The sequence below is a fragment of the Leptidea sinapis genome, chromosome 5 (genome assembly GCF_905404315.1).
Source record: "Leptidea sinapis chromosome 5, ilLepSina1.1, whole genome shotgun sequence".
NCBI lineage: Eukaryota > Metazoa > Arthropoda > Insecta > Lepidoptera > Pieridae > Leptidea > Leptidea sinapis.
In genome coordinates, this window is record NC_066269.1 from 8,589,150 (window position 1) to 8,602,360 (window position 13,211).

General features: G+C 36.4%; 1 protein-coding gene across 4 annotated transcripts in view; it reads left to right on the forward strand.

The window, feature by feature from the left end:
- Nucleotides 1–13,211, forward strand: part of LOC126964488 (protein PALS1) — a 176,482-nt gene that overhangs the window by 148,140 nt on the left and 15,131 nt on the right. For all 4 annotated transcript variants that reach the window (XM_050807636.1, XM_050807638.1, XM_050807637.1 and 1 more), the window contains 2 exons: nucleotides 8,166–8,355; nucleotides 12,310–12,533. In XM_050807636.1, coding sequence (XP_050663593.1) covers nucleotides 8,166–8,355; nucleotides 12,310–12,533 — 414 coding nt within the window. The remainder of the gene's footprint in view (nucleotides 1–8,165; nucleotides 8,356–12,309; nucleotides 12,534–13,211) is intronic.

The window sequence follows — 13,211 nt, forward strand, 5'->3', positions numbered from 1 at the left end:
AATAAAAAATGAATAATACTTGTACATGTAATAATCACGATATTGAAATAAGTGTTATATGCGGTTTATTTGTATAACTCTGTTATTTAAATTTGTTGTATGCAAGCTTAAGAGTTATTTCATCGTTTTCTTTATTTGACATATAAAGTTTAGAGTTTTATCTACAAATTATACCGTTTGTAAATTCTTCTCAGACAGTCTGTTACTTAGTTATATTCATCCAAAAGTTTGTAAGTATTTCACTGAAACTCCATTTTCAGAAGCACCCTATATACTATTCTATATAGCTAATATATCTTTTGTTTATTTTTTAATATAGTTTTTGACGTTCAATAAGTGATTTTAAAACCCCATTTGAATAGAAATATCAATAAATATTATATGATTTTATCTATTTTACTCATAACAATTCGATTTCTTAATTCTTGCAATAAAAATACTATTATACTATAGTTATAAAAAAAATGCAATATTTTTAAAACTATCGTTACGAGTGTAGTAGGAAGGTTTTTCATTCACTTAAATCATTTATACGTCTAGATAGACTATGACAGCTGTGAAAACGTCGAAAAAAATAGTATTTAGAAATAATCTCTATTTTGAGCAATTTACGCACACTAACACAAAGAGTCATACAAGTCGCGAGTGCAAGACATAGCTTGTCACGCACACTAAACTAATTTATCGGATAATAATTTATCGGTTGTCTAATAGCAAGAGACTCTATCTAGACGTATAAATTATATAAGGTCATTCATTTCCATAATAGGTCTGTTATAGACTTGAGTTGAGAGCTAAATTAATTACGGGCATAAAAAGCGTTTTATGTTAATATTAACTAGCTATTGGCTGCTATTCGACACAAACTTATGCCTACCTTATAAATTTACAGGCTAGGTTTTTATGCCTTTTTATATCATATATTTCTTAATATTTACAATAAAGTAATCATAGCTGTTGACATCAAAAGCTTTTTTTGCACTAAAATACATTATTTGGTAATCAGGCGGTTCCTAATTTAAACTTAGTGATTTTTTTTACTTCATATTTCGGTTTTCTATTAAAGCGTGATTATTTGATTTTAACTATAGTTTTATATAAGCTTATGTTTTTTATGCAAATAAGGGACGAGACGAGCAGGACGTTCAGTTGATGGTTATTGATACGCCCTGCCCATTACAATGCAGTGCCGTTCAGGATTCTTGAAAAACCCAAAAATTCTAATCGACACTACAATTGCGCTCGTCACCTTCAGACATAAGATGTTAAGTCTCATTTGCCCAGTAATTTCACTAGTTACGGCGCCTTTCAGACCGAAACACAATAATTTTTACACATTACTGCTTCACAGCAGATATAGACGCAGTTGTGCATCCATAATCTAGCCGGTTTTCTGAGCAAAGAAGCCTCCCAATGATTGGTACTGAATGCTGGTTGTAATTCGAGTCCAGGTGACAACAGTGCAAAAAAAAACTCAAAATAAGTAATCTTTACCTTAACCTTATAATAAATACATAACCGATTGGTCATGTATTTATTATTTATGAAATGAATGAAATCATGATTGTGAAAACCCGTTGCCAGGTCACGTAAGGAAACAGCACATATTTTATACCGATATTTTGAGACTTTTCGACGAAGCGAGATACGAAATAAGTTTGTTTCTTAAAACTTTAATAACTTTTTATCATATAAAGATATCGCAATAATTTTTCTTTTAGATATGGGCTAAGTGTCTAAAGAAGACTTAATTGAATTCTATCAAGTAGTTTTTCCGTGGTGCGTGCAAATGTAAACCTCTGTCATTTTATTTTTATAGATATTAGCTGACCCGACATATGTAAACAGCTTTTCCATGCCCGCTTTATAATTGCCAATTTTTTAAAGTATTAAAATGGATATAGTATGTTATCCAAACGCCATCGCGGACTTTTCTGTAGACGTATATAAGATAGACAATTCTACTATACATTGGAATATCTCAAAGGGTTTAGACAACGTTTTCGTTGAAGGTTCCCAGACGCCCTATATTTTTACAACACGTCCAACAAATATCGTTAATATATACAAAAATGTATACAAAACCTTAACAAATTATATACTTAAATATTTAATTTGTTAAGGTTCTGTATGTATATTATATACTTACATATTTCTTGTAGAAGCCCCTTGATTTTAATCCCTAAACACATGGTCGGATTTGGTACGGCCGGACCATCGGACGGTCCGGTGGCCGCCTCGCACAATTGGTCCCGCGTCGTACTCGATACGATCCGGACGCTAATCATAATAATTTTGTGCTATGGACAATGCGACATACCAACATATTTGGTCCGCTACCAGACCGCTTCCGATGGTTCGGCCGTACCAAGTCCGACTATGTGTTTTGGCTATAAATGCCGACACTCAGTGTTTGTTCCAGATAGATGAAAGTTTGAATAGTGGGAGGTGAAATAATTGAGCATCTGCTGTCATGGATTAACTTTTGAGTTAATTAGTCTTTGTAAGTCATTTCGTTATGTGGGCGTCCTATTTTTAACTACCGACTACAGATCCGATATATTACGATGAACTTTGAACTTTACGGTTTTTTTTTATTTCACTACGGCCGTGTCAACACAACAGTATGAGTCAGCTAATTGCTCAACGAGTTTGCTGAGGTCTATTGATTATAATTGTATACCGCGCGAGTCTTAACTTCCAAAAAAGGCATGTTTTTTTATGACAATACGGGAGGAGACGATCAGGACGTTCAGATGATGGAAATTGATACGCCCTGTACATTACAATGCGGTGCCACTCAGGATTCTTGAAAAACCCAAAAATTCTGAGTGGCACTACAATTGCGCTCGTCACCCTGAGACATAAGAAGTTGAGTCTCATTTGCCCAGTAATTTCACTAGCTACGGCGCCCTTCAGACTGAAACACAGTAATGTTTACACATTACTGCTTCACGGCAGAAATAGGCACCGTTGTGGTACCCATAATCTAGCCGGCATCCTGTGCAAAGGAGACTCCAAGCAAATGTATATATAGATTTGCTTGTTATGTTTGAAACAAACAAATCGAAAATTTCAAGATAAATTCTTATTTCTTCTACATTAAATGTCTTATAACATAAAAGTATGGACATTAGAAATAAATTTTCAAATCTTATAGTTATTTTTTTTGCCGATTCTTCTCTCTCAGAGCGCCATTCAAATTCAAATTCAAAAACACTTTATTCATGTAGGTCACGGAAATGACACTTATGAATGTCAAAAAAAATAATATAAAAATGTTTTTTTCTTATTGAATATAACGCTACTTCGTAAAGGATTGAGCTAGTGAGAAGTAGCAAGAAACTCATTGCCACACTATTAATTCAAGATTTACATTTTACATTAAAGTGACGCAACAAAATACTCAAATGTCAAAAACTGAAAGGCTTCACTTATATTTGTTTCCGAAGTAGTGCTAGTATTTGATATGTTATCAAAAAGGAATTTTCCTATTTATGCATTTTCATTAAAAGTTATGAGAATAAACTGATCTTTAAAAATGATAAGATGCATTTTATTGATCCATTATTAATCCAATATTTGCGTGGTTGCGGAGTAGCGCGAAGAAGCGAGGTCACGTTTCTAGAAATTTATGAACAAGATTGTGAATTCTATTGTAATGTCAATGACCTATCTTCGTGGAATAATTTGTTGACATATTTGTTTTTTGTTAATAAACTGTAACATTTTACAGAAATAACAAAAGAGTAAGTAGACCCGAAAGAATTTTAAAATGGCTGCCATGTAGGGTTGTTACAAATAGTTTTAATTCCAAATCTTGAAAATTATCCAATAGAACTTCATTTTCGATTGATTCATTTCAAAATGGCGTCTTTAGTTCCTGTTTTGGCCACCAGGTCCTACAATCATATGGCACTATTAGTAAACTATTTTTTACTTTGATTTTTTACGTATTTACGCACGATTGTCAATCTGTTTTTGTATCTTCATAAGTGACACCCATCACTCCTAGAAATTTCCCCAGCGTTTTACTTATTACATCTTAAAGAGTTTTTTTCCGATGTTCTGGTAAATAGTACTTTTAAAATTCATAACTGTCATTCCTCTAACTTAAATGAATAAATTGATATTGATTCGATTTGAATTTCTCTGAATATGACGTCGAAACATTTATTACTATTGTATCTAGTAATAAACGTTTGATTTAATATATTTTCAAATAAGTTTACTTTCCTATACAAATATCAGTACAATACTGCAGTACAATTTAGTTCTAATTGTGAAGCTACAAAGCATCGTCGTGAATAGAACCCCGCGTACATTAATTTCTGAATCATTGTACTCCACAAAGGCACCTTGCAAGCGCCAAAGAGTATAATATAGTCAGAGAAAAATAATATAAAATTTGTATCATTTTGCATTACTGAACAAAGAACTCTGAGGAAAGAATTGTGTCAAGTTTTTGTATACCTTTGTTTGAGAGTATTCATTCGTTTAATATTAATAAATTAAATTAAGAATCAAGACAAAACAAAAGTCAAAAATATTAAATATACTCAGAATTGTTAAGTCAAGCGCATGGTTTTCGAGATGAAACCTTAACAGATTGTTGTTTTTTTTAAGTCATAACTCTCACTTCTGCGATTTACACAATTTACGATACACAAATAAAATTTGAGAACAACATTTATGAACGATGCGGTAGGTACTCAAACCCGCAACCTCTCACGTTCCGTGTGAGCGCTCTTTCACCGAGCTAACTGTTCGAGTGACGTATGTCTTTGTTCAACTCTCAGGTTGTGACTTCATCTACAGGACCCATTTTACAGTTGATAGTCAAAGGTGTAGGATTCGGATAGCATTGCATTGGAGATCCAGCAAGAGACACAGTGCGGCTCGGCCGGATAGCGACAGTAGGCGGCAGCGTCACTGACGCAGGTGGACGTAATCAGTAGGTGCCGAGATGCGACACACCTTATTATGAAGCTCGATACAGTGTAAGATGATTATGATCATAATTAAATACATATATACATACAATCACGCCTCTTTTCCGTAGGTGTAGGCAGAGACCACTTCTTTCCACTTGCTACGATCCTTACATACTTGTTTCGGTTCGTCCACTTTCATTATTCCTTTCATACATGCTCTTCGGTTTAGGGTACTCTTGACCTGGCCTTTTTTCAAGACGTCCCTGATTTGATCTTGAAACGTCCACCTAGGTCTACCCCTTCCAATCCCGCGGCTTGTATTCAATCTCGGCATTTGCGGGACTATGAATTTTCAATCCCGCGGGATCTCGGTATTTGCGGGATCCCGCATATTGAAAATATACACATTTTAAAACAATTAATTTATCAACTCCAAAGTTATTTTCGTATATATTACTATTAAAATGAGATCAATCAAATTATACTGTTATTTTCACAAAAAATAACAATAACAAATTCTCAATAAAAAGCAAACAAAACAAATCGTTTTCAAAAAATACACAACGCAAAATTACAAAATCAACCAAAAAAAAACACATTTTAAACTGATAAATTATTACTTAATTATTAAGTTTTTCAGCTTTTAATATTAACTGAAAATGTTTGCGAAGGAAATACAACATTTCCAAACTGTCGTCTGCCAAACTACTGCGTATTTTACTCTATTGCCTGGCCAGAAAATGACCTTTCTGCTTCCACACTTGTGGGCGGTATTCCTTTTAAGGGCTTGTACGTGAATGAATCTTTCATTCACGTACACCACCTTAAATTTTTATTCTATTCTAAAAGGATGTATCAATAAACATCACGAAAATACGAAACAGTTAATAACTTGAGTTATTAAGAATAATAATTCACGCAGATTATCCTATTTTGCATCGCATGCACGCTTTTTTTCAGTCCCGCAAATCCCGCGGATCCCCCGTCCGTAATCCCGCATCTCGCGGGATTGGAAAATGATGCGGGATCCCGCAATACCTAGATCTCGGTATTGCGGGCCCTAATTCCAACACTTTCATTCACACTGGCCTTATAATATTCAAAATATAAACCAAAATTTACCAACTTAGTGAGATTATTATATCTATTGATACGTGACTACTTGTACCTATTTTTAATCTCAGACCATGACCAAATAATTACGAAATGCCGACCCGGCAAATTTGTTTTGCCCTAAACTCAGTACCACGCGCCGCTCATGGCATGAATTGTCACATATAATGAAATGTTGACTGAATTATTTGTATTTTGGATAAATAGGTATTTCTTAGTTAAACAAAATAGGTTACAGATAAGTTACACCAACATACCCAAATAACATATTATACTAAAACCTTATCCGAAACACCCTGCATCTATTAAAAGTATTACTCCGATCGATTCAGTAGTTTTCGCAGTATTACAAACAAATAAACGGCTCTCTTGATGATGATTTATAAGTGTAGATTACACAATAATTGTACATTTAGATTTTCTTTTTCCTTCGTTTTTTTATGATCTACAATAAAATATCTTTATTGCTATTCATGCTTTATTAACTGATTTTTCTTTAATTATTCAGTTCTACCAGTGGGAGGCTCCTTTGCACGATGCCGGCTAAATAATGGGTACCACAATGTCACATATTTCTGCCGTGAAGCAGTAATGAGTGAACATTACTCTTTCGGTCTAAAGGGCGCCGTAGCTAGTGAAATAACTGGGCAAATGAGACTTAGACTTACGTCTGAAAGTTACGAGCGCAATAATTGTAGTGCCGCTCATAATATTTGGGGTTTTCAAGAATCCTGAGCGGCACTGCATTGTAATGGGCAAGCCGTTTTCATAAAAAAAAGTTATATTAATAATAACTTTAAATTAACAAATAACAAACAAACTGTTTCAATTAAATAATGTACAACTACTTAATTAATTAGTATCACGTACGTAAATTGTTTTTTATCTGTAATCCCCAGTAAGAGATTAGATACTGCGGCAGTGTGGAGGTTAAATAGAATGACGTCACAGTAAATATTATGATACGGTAGGAGGTAGACATTTGTTTGTGGTAGCAGTCGTGGTCAATATAGATTGTTTGTTCAAACAGTATTATCAGATTGCATTATTCCACAATTAATAATAGAATTGTGAATTTTATCAATTTCATACGTTTGATTTTGATAAGCTAAACGCTTTTTTATAGTAGACTTAATAGACGAGAGCGTTTTGTTTAACAGAGAACAGTTGGAATGTGAGGCTGACTCGTGCATCTTACACTTATATAATATAAACTGTAGATCGTAGTCCTCCTGTCGGAATTCGAAATATAGTGTATGAGCAAATGATTGACTATTATTAAATTTTAAATCGAATACATCCAATATTATTCCTAGCCATCGCTTTCTACTGGCGAAAGTTTGAATAAAATCGACATTTCAGTATTAACTTAGATAGCATGTATCAATTTTATGGAGAAATGAGGAGATCCACAGGAGTCCAAAGTCACCGACATAGCGCAAATGATTGCGAAACTGAAGTTGCAGTGGGCAGAGCACATAGTTCGACGGACAGATGGCCGGTGGGGCAGTAAAGCCTTAAAGATTTTAGACGCAGTGTTGGTAGGCCCCTCAAAAGATGAACCGACGATCTGGTCAAGATCGCCAAAATACGTTGAACGAGGGTAGCGCAGGACTGATCTTCGTGGAGATCTTTGGGGGAGGCCTTTGTCCAGCAGTGAAAGCCTTCCGGCTGATGATGATGATGATTTTATGGAACAGGAGGACATTCGAGAGCGTGCGTCAATTGGTGTTAAATGATCACTGTCTCCAACATTCTCTTGCAACACCAAAGGAATCATAGGACCATTGCCAGCCTTTAATGAAGGTGTACGTGCTTTTTTAAAGGTACCCACGTTGTGTCGTCCTGGAAACACCACCCAACGTAGCTCATTTCGCAGCTTTGATCTACGTGGAAGAAAGTTTCTTAAAAACCGCATGAAGGTGAAATTCGGCGGCAGAGATCAAGTCAAACAGCTTTTCGGAACACTCTCTGTGATAAATGCGGTAGAAGACACACAATGAAGCGATGTCTCTACGCAACGCCAGGTGTTCGGTCACAGACCACTGGTTCCCCCACTACTACCTATGTACCCATAGATTGAGTTATTATCTCATATGCTACTTATCTTCTTTACAGGAGCAACTCAGACAGAGGAAAGAAGCAGAAGAGAGGATCGCAGCCCAGAATGAGTTCCTCCGCAACTCCCTGCGAGGCTCTCACAAGCTGCAGGCGTTGGAGGCCAATGCACCCTCCACAACCTCCTTCGTCAACGAGGCCTACGAGGAAGACATTGCTGATGAGGTGTCACAACTCTACGCCCTCGTTGGTGAGTATTTATGTAATCTGTTATTCCATATTATTGAGGCCATCATCATATATATCATCTCCAAGCAGACATTACTCGTCTCCATTGATTACAGACGAAAATGCTTACACTCGTATCAATTCTTTCATACAAGTCCCCCCCCCCTCAGTGGAATATATGCCCTGGTCAACAGGGTTCTATTCAGTTACTATTATTAGTCATTACAGACTCTCCGTCGTTGCTAAACAGAATTCAGTAAACGCTATTTCACCGCCCCATCTCATATCAGCGTACTGGACACTGAAACAAATTATCAAATACTTTGGTAAATTAAACGTCTGACTGATAACAGCTTTGAGCATGTTAAAAAAAAAAGCGGTTCACCTCTACTTTCAGCAACGCACGCACACTGAAACAAAGTGCATCACGTATCGCGAGTGCAAGACATAGCTGTCCTGCACACTAATAAACCTGGCCTGTTGTCATATGTGGCCAAACAGCTAGAGGCTCTAGACGTATAAAAAACAGACGATACTTCACTGTGGCTCAACCTTATACTGTCGAAGAGTAAAAATGAACACAAAGTTAAAAAAAAAGCGGCAAAGGGTCATTGGAATTTTGTCAAAGTGTGCGTTATCTAGCTAACGCCAAGCGAGGCTGCCTGTTTACGACTTGTTAATCAAGTTTGGATACAGTAACAATCCCTGTTAAAAAAGAATCCCTGTTAGATGTTCTCCTCTCTCGCACTCTTTGTCTCTACGCTAGTATAGTAAGACTATGCCATACACATCCAAATACTAAAAATATACACGACAGATGAGAGTTGAACATGACATACTAAGATTTACGAACTTGTGTGTACACCTAACGAAACAAAAATCCTTAAAATTATTTATTCCTCGTGCTTATTCTACGTTTGTAGAAAGAACAATATTGTAAAAATCTTGCAACGATGGCTTTGACAATTAATTATTAAATAACGAATACGGCTGTACGGGCTTGAACCCTTTGATTATCCTAATAATGGCAAAAAAAATTACTTCACCCTGTTGCTTTTGTGTTACAGTGATGCGCGCGCATCTTAAAATTTCACTCTTATCATTTCTTTATAACGCGCCTAAAGAAGTATTATAACTTCAAAAATATGAAGTAGGTAAGTTATTATTACAGTGTATTACATCATAGGCCTAGTAGGAAAACATGTTTTTAACTGGCATGTGAGATTCACATAGCATAATAATCAATTCGTTCAGAATCGTGGATCCAATTGTCAATAATGGTGACGTAAACATTAAGTTGATATTTGTATTCGCTTAAGAGTGTCATTGTCATTCGCAACATAACTTACTTAAGTAGCACATACGTAAATAATAATTTGTATGGACGGGGAATTCCATAAGTTTTTTTAATGAAAATAAGAGACGAGACGCGCAGGATGTTCAGCTGATATTAATTGATACGCCCTACCCATTACCATCCTACCTACTGAGCTAGAGGTCCCGGGTTCGAATACCGGTAGGTGCAAGCATTTATATGATGAATATGGATGTTTGTTTCCAAGTCATGGATGTTTAAATGTATTCATGTATGTTTATATGAATTTATGTATGTTTAAGTAAGTATATTGTATTAAATATATCATTGTCTTGTAACCCATAACACAGGCTATATATGCTTAACTTGGGGCAAGATAATTTGTGTAAAAAAAAGTGTCAATATTATTATATTATTATTATTGCAATGTAGTGCCGCTCAGCATTCTTGAAAAACCCAAAAATTCTGAGCGACACTACAATTGCGCTCGTCACCTTGAGACATAAGATGTCAAGTCTCATTTGCTCAGTAATTTCACTAGCTACGGCGCCCTTCAGACCGAAACACGATACTGCTTCGCGGCAAAAATAGGCGCCGTTTTGGTACCCATAACCTAGCCGGCTTCCTGTGCAAAGGAGCCTCCCACTGGTAAAATAAGTATGGTAATTTTGTTGTATGGTTACATAAAACTGTGAATGGCTAGTTATGGCTAAATAATATACCGACGTACCTGAGATTCCTAGGCGCGATGGTCTGCAGCTGGGGGTCCCCGCTTATCCTCTAGGAACTCCTGGTGCGTGTTACATGTGAAAAAGATTTTTCTTTTGGCGTTATAACGCCCCTCGGTATACCGAGAACTTAACGATTAGGTCATTGATCACTGATGAAGTCTTTTGAAGACTTTGCTTATTCTATTATGCGTTTATTCATCAAATAAAATATTAAAATAAAAAACAACATATACCGCAAATTAATGCCGATTAAGATTTAATAGTGACGGAATGCACCTAAGCGGAATGAACACTTAAATCAAATCTAATCAAAATCACTTTATTCACTGAAATAAATGTCAAAAGTTTTCCTTTCTTTTTACATTCACTACCACTTCGGAAAAGGTCGAGCTTTAATGAGATGAAGTTGCAAGAAACTTATTGTCACTCTTTTAAATCAATATTTACAGTTTCATCGATTTACAAATCATTTCAGTTACAATACATGTAAAGTAATGCACTCAGTCATCACTCTTTTAAATCAATATTTACAGTTTCATCAATTTACAAATCATTTCAATTACAATACATGTTAAGTAATGCACTCAGTCATCACTCTTTTAAATCAATATTTACAGTTTCATCGATTTACAAATCATTTCAATTACAATACATGTAAAGTCATGCACTCAGTTATCACTCTTTTAAATCAATATTTACAGTTTCATCGATTTACAAATCATTTCAATTACAATACATGTAAAGTCATGCACTCAGTCATCACTCTTTTAAATCAATATTTACAGTTTCATCGTTTTACAAATCATTTCAATTACAATACATGTAAAGTAATGCACTCAGTCATCACTATTTTAAATCAATATTTACAGTTTCATCGTTTTACAAATCATTTCAATTACAAAATATGTAAAGTGATGCACTCAGTCATCACTCTTTTAAATCAATATTTACAGTTTCATCGTTTTACAAATCATTTCAATTACAAAATATGTGAAGTGATGCAACAAAAACCCATAACTTATAAAGAATAAGGTTTTTCTTAATATTTTTCTTAAGTGTCTTCAAATTATGTAGACAATAATGGAAGCTAAAATTAACTTGCAAAGCAGTCACCGAATAGATGATAATTCTGTGCGAGGTCACGGATGCGTCACTAATGCGACCCTTTACAGAAGCGCTGACATATTTAACAATCGTAGTCCTGTCCTGTCTCCACGAGAATATGGGTTATTAAGACGCGGAACATATTAAGTTTGCTTGAGTGCGTTTTTATGTCAGTGTAGATGGTGCCTTGCGAGTCTATCTGGTTTAACTTTTGTTAAAGTGACCTAAGATGCTCATTATACACGAGGATGTGGATTCCAGCCCATGCCGTGCGCGAGGGCGTAAATCAGCCGAGTGTCTAGTGAGCAAGTTGATCACGAGTTTTATACGAACTTATTCAACACACTTGCGAGGCAAAACAAGCATGTATTGCATAGATCGTTTAATAATCAAAACAATTGGTGAATGTACAATTTTCAAAACGATATTGGATTACTTTTGATGGCAATTTCACAGTGGGAGACTCCTTTGCACAGAAACTTAAACAATTCCAATATTCATTATCATCATATCAGCTCGGAGACTTCCACTGCTGGACAAAGGCCTCCCCCAAAGATCTCCACAACGATCGGTCCTGCGCTGCCCTCATCCAACGAATTCCGACGATCATGACTAGATCATTGGTTCATCTTGGCCTACGAACACTACATCTTCCGGTACGTAGTCGCCATTCGAGGACTTTACTGCCATCTGTCCGTCAAGCTTTGTGTCCTGCCCACTGCCACTTCAGTTTCGCAATCATTTAGGCTGGGTTCTCATACGGATCTCCTGATTTCTGATTCAATCTCGCAGGGAAACTCTAACATTGTTTCAATGCAACTTGCAGATTACCAGGAAGTTTGCGCGGCGTTGTCGCGGGTGCAGAAGGCACTGGGGGCCGCGGGGGAGGCGGGTCTTGCGGGACGAGTGAGCGGCGCGGCGGTGGCACTACTGTGTCCTGGTCTGCGGACTGCCCTGGCCACCAGGTCGGCGGTGCTGACAGCGACCAGGTACCAACGACCTGGTCTGCAGCCCCCGCACACCCAGCGAGCTGCTGATAGGTTAAAGGACGTGAGTACTATTCTATTAGCAACAGTAGAACTAAGGCTAAGAGCTATCTTATCTATAGAGCGAACTTAAACTGCTCAGACTCGTAAAGCTCAGTTGAGTTCAAACATAGCGCAATCTTTGATTTGGTATCTATATAATATGTTATGTTTTTAAAGTGATAAGTGCGAGGCAAGAAATTTGTTGTAAAACGCGCGGTTGTGGTACACCAGACGTCGACGTGATGCGAGTGGTATTTTTTTTTTGTTTTTATGGAATAGGAGGACAAACGAGCGTATGGGTCACCTGGTGTTAAGTGATCATCGCCGCCCACAATCTCTTGCAATACCAGAGGAATCACAGGAGCGTTGCCGCCCCTTAAGGAAGGTGTATGTGCTTTTTTTGAAGGTACCCATGTCGTATCGTCCCGGAAACACCGCACAAGGAAGCGTATTTAGCATTTTGAAGTAATGTCGTGTTGTGTAGGTTAAGTTAAGTTAGGTACTACTTTAAAATCGAAGATAAATGATGCACAAAATATAGTTTGTGACCATCCACTATTTACGTGAGGCGTTTAGCTGGGCGTGGGAACTTACTGAACCTCATCCAATCTTTCGTGCGGAATAGTGGTTTTATCCGAAAAGGGAGTGTGCCACATTTTCTTATTTTTTTTATTATTTATTTATTCATGTATAGAAAACA